Below are 23,642 nucleotides of genomic sequence, written 5' to 3' on the forward strand. Positions count from 1 at the left end.
ACCAGGTCTGTGCAGCTCCATCCCTTTTCCCAGTTATGGGGAGCGTGGCCGCTTTCCTCCAGCTCAATGCCAGGCATAAGCCCTTCCTACAGAAAGGCACTCTCCTTTCTGGGCTTCGTTGGCTTTTAAGTGAAATCTTTCTCCTCCTTTCTCTTCCCAGGGTCTTATCAGAGGCCTGAGCGGACCTGCCCCAGGACTGGTACCTCGGTCAGCACAGAGCACACGTGTGCTCTGTGATTGTGGTTTCCATGATTTCCATTTTCCCATCGTGACAAACCTAGGCCTCACGCCTCCTGGCTCCGACCCGACAAGAATCCCAGGGGAAAGGAGAGGGAAGCTGCAGCTACCTGGAGGGGCAGGAAGGGGGCACCTATGGCGGGGGGCCGGCTCTCCAGACCAGGCAGGAGTGTGCCGTTAGCACCCGAAGCTGGCTCTCCATGGAGAGCTCACGGTGCCAGCTGGCCAGCGTGCCAGTTGGTCAGCTGTGAGTCAAGGAGATGTGGTCCCTGGGTACGTGGGGTTCAGAGGGCAGAAGGCACTTGTCTAACCTATGGGCAAAGGACTAGATGAGTAGTTTGTTAGCTCACCCAGGTGGGGCTAGCCCCGGGGTGTGTGTGTGCTGGGGGCACGTACATGGTAGGATCTGAGTGTGCTTCAAAATAGGCCAAAACGCTAGAATTCTCACCATTGGAGTCCATCCTTTGGATTAAGGCATTGAGAATTTAAAGCACACTGTTCTCTGGGAGAGGTAACAGTCATTTCCCAAACCTCTCAGGAATATTAATTAGGTTAGTGGGTAAGTTCTGCCCTCCCCTCCCATGGAGCAGAACCTTAAAAAGAGCTTCTGTACCTGGACACATTCCTGAGATAAGAGAAAGGCTGGATGTGGATGAGGTCATGTGGCCTAGAAAGGGTAGCTGCCGAAGGGGGAGAAAAATCCAAAGTGGATGTAAGGAGTGTGATGCCCCGAGGCAGGAGGCGGGGGTGAGGGAGCTCGCCAGCAAGCTGTGACAGCAGGCTGAGCTCTGCCTGCTGAGCTAGAACCTCCTCCAGGGCACACGGGGCAGTCCCTGCCACTGGGCAAGTCTTCCCAGGACCAGAGACTCGTGACCTTTAAGCCTACTCAGCATAGCCCCTAAAGCAGTGGTGGTTCTCAAAGTGTGGTCCCCAGAAAGGCAGGCCTTTCTCCGTGGTGCGTGGAACAAGCATGCACCAGGTCTAAAAGGGCCTGAATTCTAGCTCGGCTGCTTCCCTGTGAATTGGGGTAACTTAACTGTTCTGGGCCTCAGTTTTTTCATCAGCCAGAAGGGAGTGGCAATCCCTGTTCTACCTGCCTCGTTGGCTTATTGTGAAGCTAGGATGAAAAACAAAGAAAATGAAACTTTATGTAAACCACACAATACAGTATGAACGAAAGGAGTATGATTATTTTATTTTGCAATCTTGCCCAGGGCTTTCTCGTATTAAAAGTGGGTTTATGAAAATGAGCCATTCCTGATTGTAAAATATAAGACTGATGGTGAATTTCTTTCCTGGTTTCCCTTAGGGATGAGTCTTGCCTGTTAGCGTTCCTGGTCTGAAGTTGCAGCCTTCTCCAGCTTTACCTCCTGAGAGCCTTTCCTTTCTCCAGCCAGGCCCCAGCACTGTTTCCAGGTCTAGGGGCATGGTGAGATGCTTTCAGTGGAGGTCTCAACTCAGTCTTTGTAGGAACCTAGAAACCCACTCATGCCCCCTTCCCTCGTGCCATAGCCTCCTCCTAAAGACCTTTTCTTTGCATTTAGCATAAGACCTTGTCCAGATTCTCAGTCTAGCTTTTTAAAGGTTTTCTGGATGTACACTTGAAATTGACACAAAATTGTTAATCAACTATACTCCAACATAAAATTAAAAAGAAAAGAGAAAAAGCACCAACCAGTTAAAAAAAAAAAAAAGGTTTTCTGGAAAATTGGGAGGCTAATTCCTTTCTGTCACTGAGTCACATGACTCCAGGGGCAGTTTCTGTCATAGACCACAGGGTGAATGGCGCCCCCTGGATTTTTGCAACACAATCACCTTGCTTGCAGCGTCTACTCACCTACCCACCCCAGCCTGTCCCCATCTTTAACTCACTAACTTCTAACTTCTGCTTCTTCAGGACTGAGCTCTCTCTCTTTTTTTTTTTTTAATTTTTGGCCATACCATGTGGCATGAGGTATCCCTAACCGGGGAACCTATGCCCCCTGCATTGGGATCACAGAGTCTTAACCACTGCGCTACCAGGGAAGTCCCTCTTCCGGATTGAGCTCTTCATCTCCTCCTCTTCCAGGAAACCTGCTCTGGCTCCCAAGGCCGGGTGAGATGCCCCTCCTCGCCTTGCACAGCACCCGGTGTCTCCCTCTGCCAGAGCACTGATCACTGTACTGAATTATCTGGCTACCCCCTTTTCTCCACCACTAGACTGTAAGCTTCTTAAGGGCAAGAACTAGGCCTCCCTCTCTGTCTCTATTCCCACCTCCTCCCCTGGGGCCTGGGCAATGGTAGACGTTGAGTAAATAGCTGCTGAATGAACTAGCACTCTGGAATGTCGAGCATTGTACAGCTGGAGAACGCTGGCAGTACAGCTGACTTCCCTGCCTCACCCGCAGAGGACACGGTGTTTGTTTAATTATTTGTGTGTAGGGGGCTTTCAAACAGATGTTATAACAGCTCGTTTAGCAAAGGACAGTGATTAGGGTTTTCTTTTATTAACTAAATAGACAGCACCCAAGTAGAATATTAAAAGCCAGATGGCACAACTTTCATTTTCTGTATATCTGGAAGGGATGCACTAAAGTTGCCAGCATTGTCCTGTTTAACCTTAAGTTCAATCTCAAAAGGTACTCTCTACCCACTTCAGGCCCAAGGCAAATGCATAGAGTTACACAGGCCTAAGGTCGCCGGGTAGGTGAACAAGGCCCATTGTGACTCAACGCGTTTACCTCCACTGCACACCCATTTCCCTTCTACCCTAGCTGGGAAAAAGCCAAGGGGAAGATGGAGGAAGGGGTCTGTTACGTGCTAAATTGTATCCCCCAAAATTCATATGTTGAAGCTCTAACCCCAATACCACAGAATGTTACTGTATATGGAGATAGGCCTTTAAAGAGGTAATTAAGTATAAAATGAGGCCCTCAAGATCGGCCCTAATCCAACCGGACTGATGTCCTTATAAGAAGAGGAAAGTTGAGCACACAAAAGGGACACCAGGGACATGTAGGCACAGAGGGACAACCACTTGAAGAGGCATCAAGAGGGTGGCCATCTATAGGCTAAGGAGATTGGCCTCAAGGAATCTAAGCCTGCTGGCACATTGGACTTTCAGCCTTCAAAACTATAAGAAAATAACTTCCTGTTGCTTAAGCCCACCAGTCTGTGGTATTTTGTTATGGCATCCCTAGCAAACTAAGACAAGGTCCAATCATCAGCAAACCTTGGGCTCCAGTTCAGCTTTGGGATGCTGGGGAACCCTCAGAGTCATCCCTAGGCCCTAATCATCTGGGCCTCTGACATGGAGCTTGACCAGGTTTGTAATCCTCCCCCAACACGCACCCTGGACCCAATGCCCATTTCTCCATAGCTGAATTCACTTGTCTTTTTTCTCTTTCATTCACTTCCTCCTTCACTCAATCACTCACCAGTTACGAAGTGCTACAGGCGATATAGCACATTGCCCTTAAGGAACTTAATGTCTTGTAAACGCTACATATCTACCCTGTAGCGTGAGAGATGAACTAGGTATGTGGCATCACTTCTAGCTGAGGTGATTGGACTGGTTGCTGAAAAAGGAGGAACATTAGTCTGCATAAAAAGGATCTCAGACTTGCAGTGCAATATGGTACAGCAGTAAACGCTTAGGCTCTGAAGGCACTCTGGCCTGAGTGTTGCAGTTAAGAAGATAGACTCTAAGGCTTAACTGTCTGGGTTCAGATCTGGTATTTATCAGCTCAATGACCTTGGCAAGTTACTAAACCTCTCTGTCCCTCAGTTCCCCAACTGTAAAATGAGGCTATATAATAATACCTATCTCATAGGGTTATATTAAGATTAGATAAGTTAATACACACAAAACTCTTAGATTAGTGCATGACACATAGTAATCACCAGATAAATTTTACTGTTATAGAATTTAAGGACAGAAGACCTGGCTTTCAGTCTGTCACTTACTGGCCATGTATCCTAGACCTAATCAGTTCTTCTCCAGCTTGCTACTTTCTACCTGACCAGGTGCTTGAAAGGATCAAGTGAGAATATCAACATTTCAGGGTGTTGGAAACTGGGGGGCGGGGGGGTATTATTATTGTGGTAATTGAGCTGAGCCTCAAAAGATGGTGAAGATTTAATATGAAAGCTACCATTCACGGAGCACTTAAGCAGAGGGGGTTCAGGAGTCCAAGGGTGGTACCCATGGCAAGGTAGCATCAGCGGTGGCATTTTAGTTAGACTGACCCTGAGATGTGAGCTACTTGGGGGTATCCCTGCCCAGCTTTCCTTGGTCCCTGACCCTTTTCTGAACTGGATAGCCAGTCTTTCCAGTTGATTCTGTGAGCAACCTGCTATCTTTTCAATAATTCCCTCTTCTGAACATAACTAGAGCACTGAATGCCTTTTAAAATTTTATGTATTTCTCCCATCAGCCCTGAATCGTATTGTTTTTACCCCCATTTACTGATGAGGAAATGGAAGTTTAGGGGGGCAGCACAACTTGCCCAATTTCACACTGATAGTAAATGACAGGGGCTGTTCTTGGCTCTGAGTATGGACTTAGCAGTGATGTCCTGGGGGGAGAGATTGGTGAAGAGCATTTTAGGTGGAAGGAACCCTCAAGTCAAGCCCAGATGTAGGACAGCATAAGGGAGAGTTCAGAAAACTGCGAGTTTCTAGACTGGCAGGAGTAAAAGGTTGATACTGGAGATGGTAAGAAACAGAATTGGAAAGAGAGCTTGGGATTAGCAGTGTGGATTCCATTTGTTGGACACCATGGAACCACTGAAGACTTTGGGCTTTAGGAGGCAACTATGTTATATGTTAACCTGAGTGTAAAGAACTTAACTGGGGAAGAGCAGAGAGAAATTTTATAGAAAGATTAAGCAAGTCTTGACTAATTAATGATTAAATAGTGAGGAAGAGCCTGGTGACTGAGAGGCTATTTACATCCTTGACAGAAATGGGGAAGCCTGAGCCAGGAGTGGTTTGGGGGAAACGGGAGGATGGAGCATTCTGTTCCAGGGGAAGGACCTTCTTTCTGCTTCTACTAGGATTAGTCTTCCTTGAGTCCAAGCCACACTATCATAATTCCTAGGCTTTCAGCCTCATTTCAAAACCCTTGTCATTTGTCATTTCTCTATGTGGTTTAAAAGCCCAAACCACCTGGGATTGGCTGATAGGACTGTGGCTTCATTTTGGGAACTGCGCCATTACCCACAGGTGTGGGAAGTGATGGCTTATTTGAAAAGTGGAATCCTAGCCAGTTGGAGGCAGTCACCTCTCTGTGCCACCATGGCCTAGTTATGGTTATTAATAACGAATGGCTCTCCCATCTCTGGTTCCAGCAGCCCAGCAGGACCACATCCTCTTATAGTCTGCTGCCCTTTTGCTACAGCTGTCAGCAGTGACCCAGCTGACAGCCCTTTAGCCTGCATTTCCATCTATCTCTGGGGCTTCTTGTGCCCAGCCCTTGACATAGCTCTGCCAGCTTTTGTGATTCTAGGAGAGGGAAAAGGGGGATGAGCCAGCTCCCAGCCCTCTGGCTAGTTTCTCTGAGTTAGGTCAGAGGAAAGATGATTTTGACCCAGCGTGGTGGTTCCTCTCATTCTCTCTCTCACTCTCCCCTCCCATCTTCTCTACCTTCCCTCCCTCTTCCTCTCATCCTCCCTATCTTCTTTGTCTCAACGGCCTACGTATTATTGCTTCAGCATCCTTTTCCTCTCCTTCTTTCATGCATTCAACAAAAATTGAGCCCCTACTGCATGCCAAGACCTATGCTAGGTGTTAGTAATATAGATATGAATAAGACACAGGTTCTGCCCTCTGAAGAGCAATGTGGGAAGATACGCAATGCTAGAAATAAGACCAGGACATAATTAGAACATAGAGGACTGCCTTGTTCACATTGGAAACAGGAGAGAAGACCAAATAGTTTCCTGGAGGAAGTTATACCTGAACAGAATCTGAATGATCCTGTCATGTGGAGGAAGGAACAGGGCGAAGGTATTCCAAGCAGAGAGGGTCAGCAGAAGCAAAGGCATAGAGGTGAGAAACAGCATGCTGTGTGGAGGGAATAAGCAGTGTGGTGATGCTGAGATGTGAAATGAAAGGCAAGTGGTGGTAGCTGAGGAGCTGGAGCACAAGGAAGAGCAGGGCCTTGTACGTTATTTTAGGTGCTTAGTCTTGATCCGGTAGACAACAGAGAGTCATTGCAAGATCTAAGACAGAGAAGAGGAATGGTCACGTATGTTTTCAGAAATATAGATCACTCTACTGCGGTGTGAGGGATGGGTTATAGAGGGACAAGACCATAAAAGGGGAACCCAGTTGGGAGGCTGTTGCTACCATCCACGTGATAAATAATGGTGGCCTAAACTGGAGCAGTGTGGAAAGGAGAGAATGGAATTAAGAAACAAAAATCAGGAGATAAAATAGGCAGGGCTTTGTGATCAATTGAATATGGATGATTTACGTGAAGGAAACTTCAAAATCATACTCAGATCTCTAGTCTGGGTAGCTCTATGGATAGTACTAACAACAGCAGTAATAAAAAGAGCAATAAAATGGTGGTGCCATCAACTACGATAGAGAATCCAAAAGGTAGTGCTGGTTTAGAAGAAAATGGAGCATTTCCCCTTTTGAACATGTTGAGTTTAATTTGCCTAGGGAGTATCCAAGAGGTGATGCCTAGCGGGCATTTTGAAAGGTAAATGCTTCCATTTTAATATTAAAAATTAAAAACGTTTTGGGCTTCCCTGGTGGCGCAGTGGTTGAGAGTCCAAGAGATTTAGATGTGAGATTACACTGAGGATATTAGTCATGGCCTGCCATGACCACAGCACTTCTCAGGGAACTTAATGCAGCCACTGACTGATGTCCAAGCAGCTATAGTTTGTGCTACATGATCCATCTAACCTACTCCCCCCACCTGCCGTGCTTGCAGCCAATGGAACCAAGTATGCCCCTGACCCAAGGGCAGCCAATCTGTAAACTGACCAGAGATTTATGACCCATGGCCTGGTGAAAAAGATAAACTGGGATTATTAGAATCTCTCTCTCTTTTGAACTAAGAACTACAGAGACTCCAGGCCAGTTAACACTGGAAGTCGAAGATGGAAGATTGTAGAAAATTGGGACACGACAAGCTGAGGCCATTTGAAGCTGAAGTAAGAAGGGGATGAAAACAATGGATAAACAGAGGATATCAGGCAGTAGAAAGAGAAGAATGGAGCAGACACTGGACAAAAGGATACAAAAAGAGAGAGACAGAGAAAGTGAGCATATGGCCCAAGAAAAAGATGGAGGGACTTGCCCATTCTTGAAGCTGCTTCACTACCTGATAGAGTTCCCATCTCAGTCTATGTGCAGCCTCAAATCAAAGCCCAGCCATCGAGGATAACTTGAGTAAGGGTTTTTTTTTTTTTTCTCCAACCAAAAGAGGAGTTACTAACATGAGAATGAATGAGATCATGCAGGGAGAAACTAGCACAGGATGAAAGCAGGGGGCTAAGGACAGCAGCGGGGGATACCAACAGTGAAGGGGTAAGTGGCGGAAAAGGAGCCTACACACGTGCAGAGGGATAAATAACATGTATTACAAGGAGAACAGGGGGCTGTGGAAGCCAAGAGCCTGTTATTTTTTTTCTTTAAAGAGGGAGTGGTCAGAACTCTCAAAAACCTCTGAGAGATTTGCTAAGAACTGAGCAGTGTCCATTGAGTTGGCAAGGAGTAGGCAACTAGTGATTTTTAGCAAGACTATTTAGCAAAGTAGTAGGGGAGGGACAGAAGCCAGACTTTAGCTGGTTGAGAAGTGTATGTAAAGAATGTGAACATAGCATATGTAGAATACTCTCCTGAGAAAATTAGATGAGAAGGAGAGGAAAAGAGACTGAATAGTAGCTAGAAGGGATCAAGAAAAAGGGCCAAAAAAAAAAAAAGGTTTGGGTTTGTTTTGGCTTTTTTGTTCTGTTTTTATAAGAGAGGCTTGAATTTTTAGGCTGAGAGGAAGAACCCAGTTGAGGAAGAGATATAGAGGATGAGGGAGAGAGGGGTCATCTGACAGAGTAAGGTCCTGGAGGAAGCAGGAGGGGTAGGTCCAAGGCCTGGCTAAAGGTATTGGCCTTAAACAGGAAGAGGGTGCCTCACACCCTGAAACTGGGGGAGAAGAAAGGAAGGATGGCTGTGGATGGAGTTGATGGGAGTAGGAAGTTGAAGAGATCCATCCCAATGTCCTCAAATTTCTCAGTGAGGTGGTAAGCAAAGTTTTCTGCCAAGAGGGAGGCAAGCAGGGTCAAGTAAAGGGACTGAGGAGGGTAGTGAAAAGTTTGGAGACATCATCGAGAAGAATGTGAGAGGGATTGGACCATGGACAAGTGAGAGGCCTGATGAGTGGGCTGCAGGCCTAGCTGAAGAGACTGGAAGTTTATAGGAGCAGCAGTCTCCAGAGTTGTGGGATTTGCCTCCAGCAGTGCTTAGCCATTCAATTGTAGGAGCAGAGAAGTCGCGTTGTGCTGTCCCTAGTTGGGGTTTGGTTGGGTGTGTGTGAATGAAGTGTAGGGGGGCTAGCAAAGGGACAATAATGCTGAGGGGGCATGCCATGGGGTCCTGCTTGGTAGAGAAGGAAGGGAGACCAAGAAGGGACTAACAGACTGGGAGAATGGAGAGCTCATGAGACTGAAGGAGGCAGAAAAGCAAGTGTTAGAAGGCTGAGAGGTGTGAACCCAGCATGCTCCAGGAACTGTTCACGGTCCTGTTGGCTGGATCGTGGGACAATAGCAGAGACTTGGAGAGAGAGGAGGTCAGAGTGGTAAGCAGGGCTTGGCACAGGGAGACCTCATGGGTCACTACTGAAGTTAGATAAGTTGGATGTTTCAGAGGAGGCACAAGCCAGACAATCTCACAGAGGTGGTTTTACAAAGCGAGTTATGGAAAGAAATAGATGTCTGGAGTCCCGCTGGGCCTTTCCCTGAATTCTTGTATTCTCTTCTGATGATTTCCAAGGTTATGTCCTCATTCTAAAATCTGTGGTGTAAATCATCCCCCCCTGCTCCCTATATAAAATTGGGGTGGCAGGAAAATTAGATTAATCCTTGACCCCAGGAGAACCAGTCTGTTGAAAGAGCCCTGGAACCCTGGACTCTAGCCTCAGCTCTACCACCAACCAGCTGTCTGTACACGTCTCCATCTCTCTGGGCTTCTTTTTCATATCTATAATGAGAGAGAAATAGTACCTGTCCTGCCTATTTCCTAAGGTTGTTGTGAAGGTGAAATGAAGTGGTAGATGTGGATGCGCACGTTAGATGTTTATTAGCAGGGTCTGGCCAGGTTTGCTTTGTGTCTTTCCTTTACAAACTTCTGCTTCCTTCCCTCATTCCCAATCCCCACATGCCTGCCAGATCCCCCAGAGGGCAGGCCGGTGCTGATAGGAGTCAAAGAAACAGTCTCAGCAGCTCTAAATCAAAGGCTCTTTCTTTGCCAAGGAAAGGGTTTTCTTTGCTTTTTTTCCTCCTCTCCAGTACATCTGTCTGACTCCGCCATTCCATGACGAGGTGATTGGCCTTGCCCTTGGGACGTGGCAGCTCAGCCTGGGACAGGGAGATGCTGCAAGATTTGATGCCTCCCTTTTCGATACATGTTTAATTCATTGCTGCAAAGACTTGGATAAGTAAAACACTAAGCTCCCTCCGACGGGGTTTCCTGGAGAGAGGGATTCCAACAGGTTTTAAAGGAAATGTCAAAGTGCTAAGAGTTCAGGCTTCAAGCAGCTAAATGCTTTATAATGTTTCGGAGTGAATGTCTCCTGGATTCTTAATGCCTGGCTTATTTGGAATTGAAGATAACCGATCAGCTAGTCAATCTGATGAACATGCGACAACCAGTCAACTCTGGAGAAAGATGAATCCATTTCACGCATTGCTTTATACCTTTTCCCCCACCAAACCTTTTAGCTGAGTTACTGATCAAGCAATCAATATGAATTAGGCACCACTGTATGCACAGCTCTGTGCAGGGTGCCACAAAGGTCATACCAAAACAAACAAACAAAACCAAAATACACATTCCATACTGTGATGGGCTGAACTGCGCCCCTCCCCAATTCATACGTTGAACCCCTCACCCCTAGTAACTCAGAATGCAGCGGATAGGGATGTTAAAGAGGACATTAAGTTAAGATGGGATCATTAGTGAGGGCCCGAATCCAACATGACTGTGTCTGTATTGAAAGAAGTTAGGACACAGGCAGAGACACCAAACACATGCTCGCACAGAGAGATAACCACGTGAACAGACAACCAGAAGGTGTCCATTTGCAAGCCAAGGAAAGAGGCCTCAGAAGAAACCAACCCTGTAGACACCTTGATCTCGGACTTCTAGCCTCTACAACTGTGAGAAGATACAGTTGTTTAAGCCACTCAGTCTGTAGTATTTTGTCATCACAGCCCTAGCTGACTAGTACACATACTGTTGTGGAACTTGTAGTAAGATGAAAAAAAACCTCATGTAACACTTTACTTATGCTTGTAATATCTGGGAGGGTGTGTAGATATAGAAAAGCCTTTTCTATGACCAATCACAATTAAAATATGGAACTCAAAGAATGGTATACAAATTGTCTTGACTTTTCCAAAACCTCAGGTCTTCTACCAGGCAACACATAGGCATCTGGAAGGGGTATCTGGCATCCCTTTGCTCTATAGTTTTTCTTTCTCTTCTCTTCCACAGACCCTTGGGTCTTTTTCTAGCCTGCTTCCCAGCTCCAGGTTCCTGGCTCTATGGGTTATGTATGTAAAGAGCCCTCATGTCAGTAGTTCTGTCTACAGAACCATTCAGGGTACCAAATGAAAACATAGATTCAGGAACTTCACTATTAATAATTCAGGTTCAGTAGATCTGAGCAGGGACTAGAAATCTACACTTAAATTTTTCACTGTGAGGTCTGCATACAAAAGGGTATATATGATACATATGTATCATTTAAAGAACCGTAATGCAATGAACACCCATGTACCAAACACTGAGCTTTATAAATAGAACATTTCTCTGTGTACCCCTCCCCAGTTGCATTCCTCTCTCTTCTTCCAAGAGGCAAGCACGTTTCTGAATTTTATATTAATTACTTTTTGCTTTTCTTATTGTTTTCCACATGTGATTGTATCTTTGAATTAGAAAAAAACTATTTAGCTTGCTTGTTTTAGGAATTTATATAATGATGTCACACTATTTATATTCTTTGGCAACTTGCTTTATCATTCAACACTTTTTTTTACTATTTAAAAATTTTTATTTTATATTAGAGTATAGTTGATTTACAATGTTGTTAGTTTCAAGTGCACAGCAAAGAGATTGTTATACATATATCAATTCTTTTTCAGATTCTATTCCCATATAGGTTATTAAAGAATATTGGATAGAGTTCCCCGTGCTATACAGTAGGTTGAGTTTTCTTAATTCAAAAAATTTTGCACTTCAGAAATAGCATTAAGTGCAGCTTATCAATTTTTTTCATTTATGGATCGTGTTTTTTGGTCTCAAAGCTAAGAATTTTATGTCTAACTCAATGTCACAAAGATTTTCTATCTCTTCTTTTAAATGTTTTAATTCACTCTTATACTTAGGTTTATGTTCCATTTCTTTTTTAAAATTTATTTTATTTTTAGCTGCATTGGGTTTTCATTGCTGCATGTGGGCTTTCTCTAGCTGCAGCGAGCGGGGGCTACTCTTTGTTGCGGTGCACGGGCTTCTCATTGCGGTGGCTTCTCTTGTTGCCGAGCTCGGACCCTAGGCACGCAGGCTTCAGTCGTTGTGGCACGCAGGCTTCAGTAGTTGTGACTCGTGGGCTCTGAAGTGCAGGCTCAGTAGTTGTGGCACACGGGCTTAGTTGCTCTGTGGTATGCGGGATCTTCCCGGACCAGGGCTTGAACCTGTGTCCCCTGCATTGGCAGGGGGATTCTTTTTTTTTTTTTTTCGCAGTATGCGGGCCTCTCACTGTTGTGGCCTCTCCCGTTGCGGAGCACAGACTCCGGACGCACAGGCTCAGTGGCCATGGCTCACGGGCCTAGCCGCTCGCGGCATGTCAACACTGTTTTTGAGATTCATTCATGTTGGTGCATTTGACTGTAGTTTAGTCATTTTCATTGCTATGCAGTATTCCATTTTGTGAGTACAGCACAATTTACTTACCCATTTTCTTGTTCATGGTCATTTGGGTTGTTTCCAGTTTTATTGTTGTTATTGTTTGTTTCCTTGGCTATTATAAATAACATTGCCCTAAATATTCTTACATATGTCTCTTGGCTCATAGAAATCTTCATTTTTTAACCAGCTCTCCAGATTGGGTCTGATGTAACTGGTCCAAGAAACACTATCTATGGTCTTTCATGCTCTTCAGAGTAACACATGTACAACATAAACCTCTCTTGCTAGTAACGACCTCATCTTGAAGCATGACTCCAATGCTTCATTTTGGAGCAGGAAAACGCTGAATCTTTTCTTTTATTTGCAAAAAGCCCACTCTTAGTAAGAGGGTAAAGTGCAAGGAAAGAAGGGGGAGAGTGGAAAGAGTGGGAAGAAACTTCCACATGTCACGTGTTCAACTATGTGGTACAGATTATAAGTGTATGGATACTTATGGATAGTTATTCAGAGACAGTAATCAACTCTAGTCACATACTAGGTGTCAACTTGTTCATTCACTAATTTAAAAATCAAGGTAGATGAAACGAGTTAGAAAAGGCTTCCTGAAGGAAGCGTGACAAGAACTAGGGTTTGAAAGATAGGCAAGCTGGAAATTGGGTTGAAAAGTGGAGAAGGTGTCAGTTGATGGCCAGAGTTTGCTTAAGAGAGAGAAAGCTAGAAGGCCTATGAGGCAAATCAGAAAAGTAAATGGTGAGACCAGGGTGGGGTGGGGTGTTAAAACCTGCCAATCCAGTCCAACAAGGGCATGGCAAATCTAGTTCAGTTTTAGGAAACCACTGAGATCCAAGGGAATCCTATCTGGGGAACTCAGGGAGAGGGCACAGCTTTGGAAGTACTGGGTGGAAATCATGAGGATATCGGAATCACGGTACTCTAGAAAATAAAGCACAAAAAAGTGATCATGGAGTCAAGGAGAACAGGGCTGGTAGAAATAAGGAGAGAAATAATTCAGCTCTAATAGAGGGTTCCTCACAGATGTCAAAGCCATCTCCTTGCTCTTCTAGATATTAAATTCTGTCTGATACCTTCTCTATTCTACATACAACCCTCTACTGTCCATCTCCATTCTCAGCTGAAAACCTCACCTCCCACTGCATTGAGAAAAGAGAATGAATTAAATGAGAACTTCCTTACTTTCTCACCACCACATCTACCCACCTACCTCTACCTGTACCCTTGCTTTCTGATATATTGGATGAACTGTCTGCTGTTAAAGACCATTCCTTTCACTTGTACATTGGATCCCACCTAAATCAGTTAAGATTAAGTTCATCTATGAGCGACAGGGGTCCAAAATAATAGTGGCTTAGACAAGAGAGTTTATTTCTCTCACACATAAAGGAATCAAAGTAGGCAGTCCAGAGTTGATATGGTGACCCTGCTCCACAAAATCTTCAAATCTCATGTGCCTCTCAACTCACTGCATCCCTTGGATGTGGCCCTTGTCCTCAAGGCCCAAAATGATAGCTTGAGTTCCAGCCATCACATCCAAATTTCAGGCAACTGGATGGAGGAAAGGACAAAAGATGGGACAAAGGGCATGTGCCAGCTGTCTTTCAAAGAAGGTTCCCAAGAGCTGTCACATGACACTTCTGGTTATGTCTGATTAGCCAGAGATAGTTATATTGCCACATCTAGCAGCAAAGAAGGCTGGAAAGTATAACATTTATTCTAGTAGGTCATGAGGCCAGCTATGAATTGGGAGTTTTATTATCGTGGAAGAGGAGGAGACAGTTATTAGAGGATATCTAGAAATCATTGCCACGGCATCACTTCTCTCCTTTATGAGGACTTTTGCTGTCTCTACTGAATAACTATTTTTTAATTAATTATTTTATTTTGGCTGTGCTGGATCTTCATTGTCGTGCACGGGGTTCTCTAGTTGCAGCACGTGGGCTCTCTAGTTGCAGTGTGCAGGCTCTAGAGTGCACAGACTCAGTAGTTGCATCGCGTGGGCTTAGTTGTGGTATATGGGATCTTAGCTCCCTGACCAGGATCGAACCCGGGCCCCGTACCTTGGGAGTGCAGAGTCTTAACCACTGGACCACCAGGGAAGTCTCTCTACTAAATAATTCTTAGCAACATACAATTCTTAGCAGCATATAATTCATGAGTTAGCATTTACTATCCCCCAAATAAACTTTTCCTTGACCCTACTATCCCTCCAGCTGCTTCCTCACATTTCTGTATCCATTAACAGAAAACATTCTTGAAAGAATTGCCTACACATACAATCTCTTCTTCCTCACGCCTTATTTCATCTTAAATCCACTCCAGTCTGGCTTCTATGCCCATCAATCTACTGAAACCACTCTTGTCAAATCCCCAGAGATATCTATGTTGCAAAATCCAATGATCACACAGAGTGAAGTAAGTCAGAAAGAGAAAAACAAATACCGTATGCTAACACATATATATATGGAATCTAAAACAAACAAAAAATGGCTCTGAAGAACCTAGGGGCAGGACAGCAATAAAGACGCAGACGTAGAGAATGGACTTGAGGACACGGGGAGGGGGAAGGGTAACCTGGGACGAAGTGAGAGAGTGGCGTGGACATATATACACTACCAAATGGAAAATAGATAGCTAGTGGGAAGCAGCTGCATCGCACAGGGAGATCAGCTCGGTGCTTTGTGACCACCTAGACGGGTGGGATAGGGAGGGTGGGAGGGAGGCGCAAGAGGGAGGAGATATGGGGATATATGTATATGTATAGCTGATTCACTTTGTTATAAAGCAGAAACTAACACACCACTGTAAAGCAATTATACTCCAATAAAGGTGTTAAAAAATAAATAAATAAACAAATAAATAAATCTACTTGTGATCTACAAAGGAGCTTGAGAAAGGGTAGAATGACATAAAATTAAACAAAAGGTTAAAAATGATCAATTTAAGACCTTGTACTTAACCCTTCAAACCCTTTTTTTAGGTGGTCCTTCTTCAGTAATAATAATAAAACATGGGGCTTTTGACCGCCCTCCCAAAAACTCCAATGATTACATTTTTGTCCTAATTTTATTAGCCCTCTCATTAGCATTTGACATAGATGATCACTCCTTATTTCCTTGAAACTTTTCCTCTTTGGCTTTGTAAATACCATATTTTTTTTACCAATCTTTACTTCTCATTGTCCTCTACCTGAACTCTAAATATCAGAGTTACCCATATTTTATCTTGAGCTCCCTCTTCTCTTCTCTCTCAAATCACTCCTTAAGTGGTATCATCATTGTCTATGGCTCTAAATACCATCTTTATGCTGATGATTTCCAGTGAAGACCCTAAAAATACTCTAAACTTCAGATTCATATATACACCTGCCCATTTAAAATCGACACTTGGACTTCTATTGGACATCTCTAATACGACACCTATAAAATAGAACTCTTGACCCCCTCCTCCCACCCAATCTGTCTTTCCCCATGTTTTCCATCTTAGAAAAATGACACTAACTTATGTCAGAAACCTGGGAGTCATCATTGATTCCTCCTTCTCTCTCACTCCCCAAATTTAATCCATCAGCAAATCCTGACCATTCTACATCCAATATGAATTTCTAATTCATCCAGTTCTCCCACCTCCACTTTTACTATCCTAGCCCAAGGGAAACTCATCACTTGCCCAAACTGTAAGATAAGGTAATCGTTTAAAAATGGAAATTAAATCATGTCACTCTCCTGATCAAAGCCCTCTACTGGATTCCCATCACACTTAAAATAAAATTCAAACTCCTACCAGATATGGCCCCATTCATTTCTCCCACTCTTCTCCCCTCAACTTAATATGCTTCGTCCATATTGGCCTTCTGTATTTGCGTTACGTATCAAGCTCTTTCTAGCCTCGGAACTCTTCCATTTGTAGTTCCCTCTGCCTAAAATGCTTTTCCACTGGGTTCTTCACATGTCTGCTTCCTTTGAAAGCTTCAAGTCCTGAATCAAATGTTACTTCCTCATAGAGGTGTTCCCTAACTACCCTACCTAAAGTAGTTCCTTCTTACTATTAATATTTTCTATCAGATTTCTTCAATGGTAATGTCACAATGTGCAAGGCCATGAGGTCAGAAACCTTGTCTTTCTCATTTACCATCATATCCCAGCACTTAGCATAGTTCTTGGCAGTGCACCTGTCACCAGGCTCAAGAAATACATAACAACCATTTGTTGAAAAGATGAATTGATGAATAGGAGTTGTCTGAATCCCCTTTTAGTGGTTGAGAGGGGAGGGGAAAGCACTAGGGAAGCAGTGAAGTTGGATGGGCCCAGCAGAGCTGCCAGTCCAAGCCTAGAGCCAGAGTTGGGGTCCTGAAGGGACAGCTAGAGGAAATGTTGTGCATACACACTTGAGCCAAGTCCTTGAGGAAGAATGGAACCACTAGATGGGAAAAGGAAGATTGTAAAAGAGGACAGAGCCAAGACTGAGAGGCAAAATGGAAACCCAGTTGGAAGAGGTTGGGAGCGAATGAGAAGGGCCCTAGGCAACTGTCAAGAACATTACTAGAGAGAGAGGCTGCTAACCATAAGCAAAAGATTCACTAAGAGCTGAGAGTTCAAATGAGGCTGAAGACCATGTCAATGATCTTCAAGCTTGGGTGATCTTCTCCAGCAGTTCTCAGAAAAGGTAGATTATAGGACTGACTTTGGGTGGAGGCTTATAGGGCAGGTGCAGCCAGGTCCAAAAACAAATATCAAAAAAGAAAAAGAGCTGGTGAAGTGGGATCTTACAGTTTAAGGATGGAAATTGGAGCTTAGAGATTCAGAGATAGAGCAGTGGGTGATGATGAGGTCCATAGCATGGCTAAGGCAGTGGGTGAAATGGGACAGAGCTGAAGATAACCTGAGATGAAGGCGCCAAGAAGCTAAGAGTTGGGGCTTCCATATGGGGCCCGCGGGCTAATGACAGGAAGGGGAGTACAGAGGAGTACCAGAATCTTCCATGGATCTGGGGTAGTGACCAGGATGCCAATAAATGATAGCAATGAGGAGGCATAGGAGTAAATGGTGTGAGAATGAAAGAAGGAAGAAATGTTGCACAAGAGTGAAAGAAGGGTGCTAGGAAAAAGCTGGCGGTGTCTCTATTGCTCTCTGACTTTGGGAGAAAGAGCAGTTCCCACAGGAGACAGCTCTAGGGGAAATGTTTCCGTTTGGATTGTTCCCAAATCAGACTCTGAGATAAGGATTCCAGCATGAGTACTCTGTTTGGGAGGTGATTGTAGGAAATTCCCATAAAGGAGTGGGGAAGTGAGATATGGGAGAGAAGAAAGCCAATAAATGGGTGTGTTATAAAGCAAATTACTACTGTGGATAACTGGAGCTTAATCATGCTGGAGAATTCTAGGAAGTACAGTAGAACATGCATCTCAGAGTTATCCCACCTGAGGGATAACCCTCTCCTGTCAGTTATTGATTCAGAGCTGTCTTAGGGAGGGCATGCATCCCCTGGTACTTCTGGCTTCTTCTATGTGCAGGCAAAGAGGACTCTGGGGGCTGGAGAAAAAAGTCCAGGCAAAGAGACAGAGGAGCTGGTAGTTGGAAGTCAGACTAGCATGGACAGAAATATTAAAAGCCCAGAAGACATGGGTGGAGCATCAACAACATCTGCTGCAGGAAGCAACGTGCAAGCAGGGAGCCAGGACTCAGAGCAAAGAAGTGGACAGACCATGCTGTAAAAAGAGTGAGAGTAAAGGACATAATTTACTTTTGAGGGGACATTTTAAAAATAATCATATATATTCTTTACTTCAGTGTACAAATTCTTTAACACCTTCTAATGCTCAAACTGTACTCAATTTTTTTTTTTTTTTTTTTTTGCGGTACGCGGGCCTCTCACTGCTGTGGCCTCTCCCGTTGCACAGCACAGGCTCCGGACGCGCAGGCTCAGCGGCCATGGCTCAGGGGCCCAGCCGCTCCGCGGAATGTGGGATATTCCCGGACCGGGGCACGAACCCATGTCCCCTGCATCGGCAGGCGGACTCTCAACCACTGCGCCACCAGGGAAGCCCCGTACTCAAATTTTGCCCAATTATTCCAGAAATGTCCTTTACAGCTGGTTTTTCCAAATCAGAATTCAGTCCAAAATCATGCATTCATCTTAAAATGTCCCTTACATCTCCTTAACTTCAGAACATTCTTTTTAAATTTCATGTTAAATTGACTTATTGAAGAAACCAGGCCAGTTGTTCTGAAGAATGTCCCACTTTTGGAATTTGTCTACGTGCTTGCTTGTGGTATTATTTAGCTGTTCCTCAATCTCCTATATTTCCTGTAAACAGGACGTTAGGTCTAAAGTCTTGATCACATTGAAGTCCAATATCTTTGGCTAGTATACATCAACGTGGCATTGTGTCACATACTGCAGCACATCAGAAGACACACGTCTGGTTGCTCCACCTGTAGTAACGCTATGATTGACCACTGCATCAGCATGATGGCAGCCAGATCCATTATAGTTATCTTTGCCTCCCGATGCCCAGAAAATAGTCTGTGGACTGTTACTTTAGCCCCACACAGATGTCCAGCTCCCCATCAACTATCCACACAATAGTTTTAATCCCACTTGACAATTTTTGCCTGGATCAATGAATTCATGACAGTTTTAAAAATAGTTTCTTAATTCTATCACTCCATCTCTTTTTACTAGCTGGCATTCTTTAAGAAAGAACTTCCTTTGTTCAACCAGGGCAGCCTAGGGCAGCAGTAAGAGTATGGACTTTAGAGTCAGACTGTCTATATTCCAATCCTGGTCCCACCACTTGCTACCCGTGTGACTAAGTCACTTAACTGTTCAGTGCCTCAATTTCCTCATCTGTAAAATGTGGTTGCTATGAGAGTTAAAGGAGGTAGTATTACTAAAGCAATCAGAGTAAGGCCTGGTGCATGGTAAGTACTATGTAAGTGTTAAATAAATACAAAGTAAAATGAAACTATGGCTATTTAATTATGCTGAAATACAATTCCTACTGAAAAGGCAGGATAAATGCTTCTTTCCATTTAATTATCAAGCCTCAAAGTAAGGATTTGGTTTAATAGCTGCCACAAGGGGTGACAACTGAGCGGAATGAACATTAAAGAGCGCAGGGAAAGATTTGGGAGGGAGGGGAGCTGGGAGAAGAGCCCAGAATGAGAATATATGTGCAGGATGGGGCTGGGAAATAGTCTTCCCCTCCTTTATTCTCCATTTTCCAGAGTCTCAGTCAAAATCACACATGACCAGGGCCGCTAAAGGAAATAGGAAACAGAGCTCCTATCTAAAGGACAGGCGCTTGGCCATTCATGCACATCTGCAAAAGATATTCACACTTTCTCTTCATTTACTGTTATGACTATACGGTTGCATTGTTTTAATAGAATATATATTACACAATATAAAATAATATAAGAGTTTTCAAATTCAGAAAACAAAGCTTGGAACAAAACAACACAAAAGTTATTCTAGCCCTATCTTCTTGATTTATTAAGTAAAAAAGTGAGGGACTTCCCTGGCGGTCCAATAGTTAAGACTTCACGCTTCCACTGCAGGGGGAACAGGTTCGATCCCTGGTCAGGGAACTAAGATCCCACAGGCTGCGTGGCCAAAAAATAAAATAAAATAAAATAAGCCCATATTTGGGAATCCACTTCAAAATGTTCCTATGTAGGGCTTCCCTGGTGGCACAGTGGTTGAGTCCGCCTGCCGATGCAGGGGACACGGGTTCGTGCCCCGGTCCGGGAGGATCCCACGTGCCGCGGAGCAGCTGGGCCCGTGAGCCATGGCCGCTGAGCCTGCGCGTCTGGAGCCTGTACTCTGCAACGGGAGAGGCCACAACAGTGAGAGGCCCGCGTACCGCAGAAAAATAAATAAATAAATAAAAGTTACTAGGTAAAGCTGGCTTCATGGGTGTGGGTCCCATGCAGTCCCACAGGGTCCCACGCTCAATAAGGCCCAGGCTTAGTTTAATCTTCTGCTGTCACTGTCTTGGAATTCTTAATAGTTCTTGAACAAAGGAAACTGCATTTTCATTTTGCACTGAGCCTTGCAAGTTATGTAGCCATTCCTCTTCCTAGGGCCTCTCTGAGCCCCTGACCTTGACTCCAAACCAGCAGCCAGCCTGTGCCCCAAAGAACAGCATAGGTAGGTAGCCTTTTGCATTTCTAAGCTCTCTGCTTTTTAACTTTGGGGCTTCTATAAGCCTTGCTCTTCTTACTGGCAGCTTTTTGGTTTGGTTGCCTGTGTGGCTTGTTCCAGTCTCTGTCCCCTCCTGGGGCTCCTTTTCCTCTTCAGAACCATTGATGAAATGTATTTCTCCATGGGCAGTGCTCCTACCTACACCCCCAGGAACAGGCTTTCACCGGAGTTGTGAGGACTGTCTGTCTTATCCTCTTCCCCCTCAGTCTGAGTATTCTCTGTATTGCTTGTTGCTTATTACTAAAATAAGACACATGGCCAAGAAAAGGAAAGAAACCTCCCCAGCTCTACCAGGCAAGCATTTTATCGATGTGTAGCCCAGCTCAGCTCTGAGGCTCTGGGACGGTTGCCTCTTCTCTGAGGCAAGAGAAGGGAAGCAAAAAGAGGCAGCTGGGTAAAGGATAAGATTATCCAGTTCCCCTCTGTCTCTCCGTTCGAGCTGCCCCTGTTTTATGCCAGACAAACGAAGGGCTAAGCCATGTCATGGGGGATTTTTTGTTGTTTTTTTAATGTCTGAAACTGTTATATTAACCTATTTCCATACAAATAACCTGAAGACAGTTTAGTATTAGTTGTTTTTTGTTTGTTTGTTTGTTTATACGGCAGGTTCTTATTAGTCATCAGTTTTATACACATCAGTGTATACATGTCAGTCCCAATCGCCCAATTCAGCACACCACCATCCCCACCCCACCGCAGTTTTCCCCCCTTGGTGTCCATATGTTTGTTCTCTACATCTGTGTCTCAACTTCTTCCCTGCAAACCAGTTCATCTGTACCATTTTTCTAGGTTCCACATACATGTGTTAATATATGATATTTGTTTTTCTCTTTCTGACTTACTTCACTCTGTATGACAGTCTCTAGATCCATCCACATCTCAACAAATGACTCAATTTCGTTCTTTTTTATGGCTGAGTAATATTCCATTGTATATATGCACCACATCTTCTTTATCCATTCGTCTGTCGATGGGCATTTAGGTTGCTTCCATGACCTGGCTATTGTAAACAGTGCTGCAATGAACATTGGGGTGCATGTGTCTTTTTGAATTATGGTTTTCTCAGGGTATATGCCCAGTAGTGGGATTGCTGGATCATATGGTAAGCCTATTTTTAGTTTTACTTGTATAGCTATAAACTTCCCTCTTAGAACTGCTTTTGCTGCATCCCATAGATTTTGGAGTGGCGTGTTTTCATTGTCATTTGTCTCTAGGTATTTTTTGATTTTTTCTTTGATTTCTTCAGTGATCTCTTGGTTGGTTAGTAATGTATTGTTTACCCTCCATGTGTTTCTGTTTTTTACATTTTTTTTCCTGTAATTCATTTCTAATCTCATAGCATTGTGGTCAGAAAAGATGCTTGATATGATTTCAATTTTCTTAAATTTACTGAGGCTTAATTTGTGACCCAAGATGTGATCTATCCTGGAGAATATTCTGTGTGCACCTGAGAAGAAAGTGTAATCTGCTGTTTTTGGATGGAATGTCCTATAAATATCAATCAAATCTATGTGGTCTATTGTGTCATTTAATTCTTGTGTTTCCTTATTAATTTTCTTTTTGGATCATCTGTCCATTGGTGTAAGGGAGGTGTCAAAGCCCCCCACTATTATTGTGTTACTGTCGATTTCCTCTCTTATAGCTGTTAGTAGTTGCCTTATGTATTGAGGTGCTCCTATGTTGGGTTCATATATATTTATAATTGTTATATCTTCTTCTTGGATTGATCCCTTGATCATTATGTAGTGTCCTTCCTTGTCTCTTGTAACATTCTTTATTTTAAAGTCTATTTTATCTGATATGAGTATTGCTACTCCAGCTTTCTTTTGATTTCCATTTGCATGGAATATCTTTTTCCATCCCCTCACTTTCAGTCTGTATGTGTCCCTAGGTCTGAAGTGGGTCTCTTGTAGGCAGCATATATATGTGTCTTGTTTTTGTTTCCATTTAGCAAAACTCTGTCTTTTGGTTGGAGCATTTAATCCATTCACGTTCCTAGAGTCTGTCATACAGAGTGAAGTAAGTCAGAAAGAGAAAAATAAATACCGTATGCTAACATATATATATGAATCTAAAAAAAAAAAAAGGTTCTGAAGAACGAAGGGGCAGGACAGGAATAAAATCTGCTATTGATTCCTTCTAGTGTAGTTTTCATTTCAGTTATTGTATTGTTCATCTCTGTTTGTTCGTTCTTTAATTCTTCTAGGTCTTTGTTAAACATTTCTTGCATTTTCTCGATCCTTGCCTCCATTCTTTTTCCGAGGTCCTCGATCATCTTCATTATCATTATTGTGAACTCTTTTTCTGGAAGGTTGCCTATCTCCACTTCATTTAGTTGTTTTTCTGGGGTTTTATCTTGTACCTTCATCTGGTACATAGCCCTCTGCATTTTCATCTTGTCTATCTTTCTGTGAATGTGGTTTTTGTTCCACAGGCTGCAGGATTGTAGTTCTTCCTTCTGCTGTCTGCCCTCTGGTGGATGAGGCTATCTAAGAGGCTTGTGCAAGTTTCCTCCATGGGGTTTTTAATTATAAAAGATTCAAGATATTCTGCCCATTATACTTCATTTCCTATCACCAAACACCTTTCCACAAATGGTCGACACCATTTTTTCAACACACTAAACTCTAATCTTCACCCTTTCCCCATCTATGGTCTTAATACAGTAGTCCCCCATTATCCGCGGGGGACTTGTTCCACGACCCCCATGGATGCCAAAATCCACGGGTGCTCAAGTCCCTTATGCAAATTGGCAGATTATTTGTATGTAACCTAAGCACATCTCCCATATACTTTATTTTATTTATTTATTTATTTATTTATTTATTTGGTGGTTCGCAGGCCTCTCACTGTTGTGGCCTCTCCCGTTGTGGAGCACAGGCTCCGGACGCGCAGGCTCAGCGGCCATGGCTCACGGGCCCAGACACTCCGTGGCATGTGAGCTCTTCCCAGACCGGGACCCGTGTCCCCTGCATTGGCAGGTGGACTCTCAACCACTGCGCCACCAGGGAAGTCCCCTCTCATATACTTTAAATCAACTCTAGATTGCTTATAATACCAAT

The 23,642-nt window shown here is 43.9% G+C and overlaps 1 protein-coding gene across 1 annotated transcript in view; it reads left to right on the top strand.

The window, feature by feature from the left end:
- Positions 1 to 372: 372 nt before the first annotated feature.
- Positions 373 to 23,642, top strand: part of LOC112395081 (rho GTPase-activating protein 12-like) — a 29,183-nt gene continuing 5,913 nt past the window's right edge. Inside the window, 1 exon segment of the mRNA XM_024738145.1 lies at positions 373 to 510. Coding sequence (XP_024593913.1) covers positions 373 to 510 — 138 coding nt within the window.

Source organism: Neophocaena asiaeorientalis, unplaced genomic scaffold (genome assembly GCF_003031525.2).
Source record: "Neophocaena asiaeorientalis asiaeorientalis breed wild unplaced genomic scaffold, Neophocaena_asiaeorientalis_V1.1 scaffold444, whole genome shotgun sequence".
In the NCBI taxonomy this organism is placed as follows: domain Eukaryota; kingdom Metazoa; phylum Chordata; class Mammalia; order Artiodactyla; family Phocoenidae; genus Neophocaena; species Neophocaena asiaeorientalis.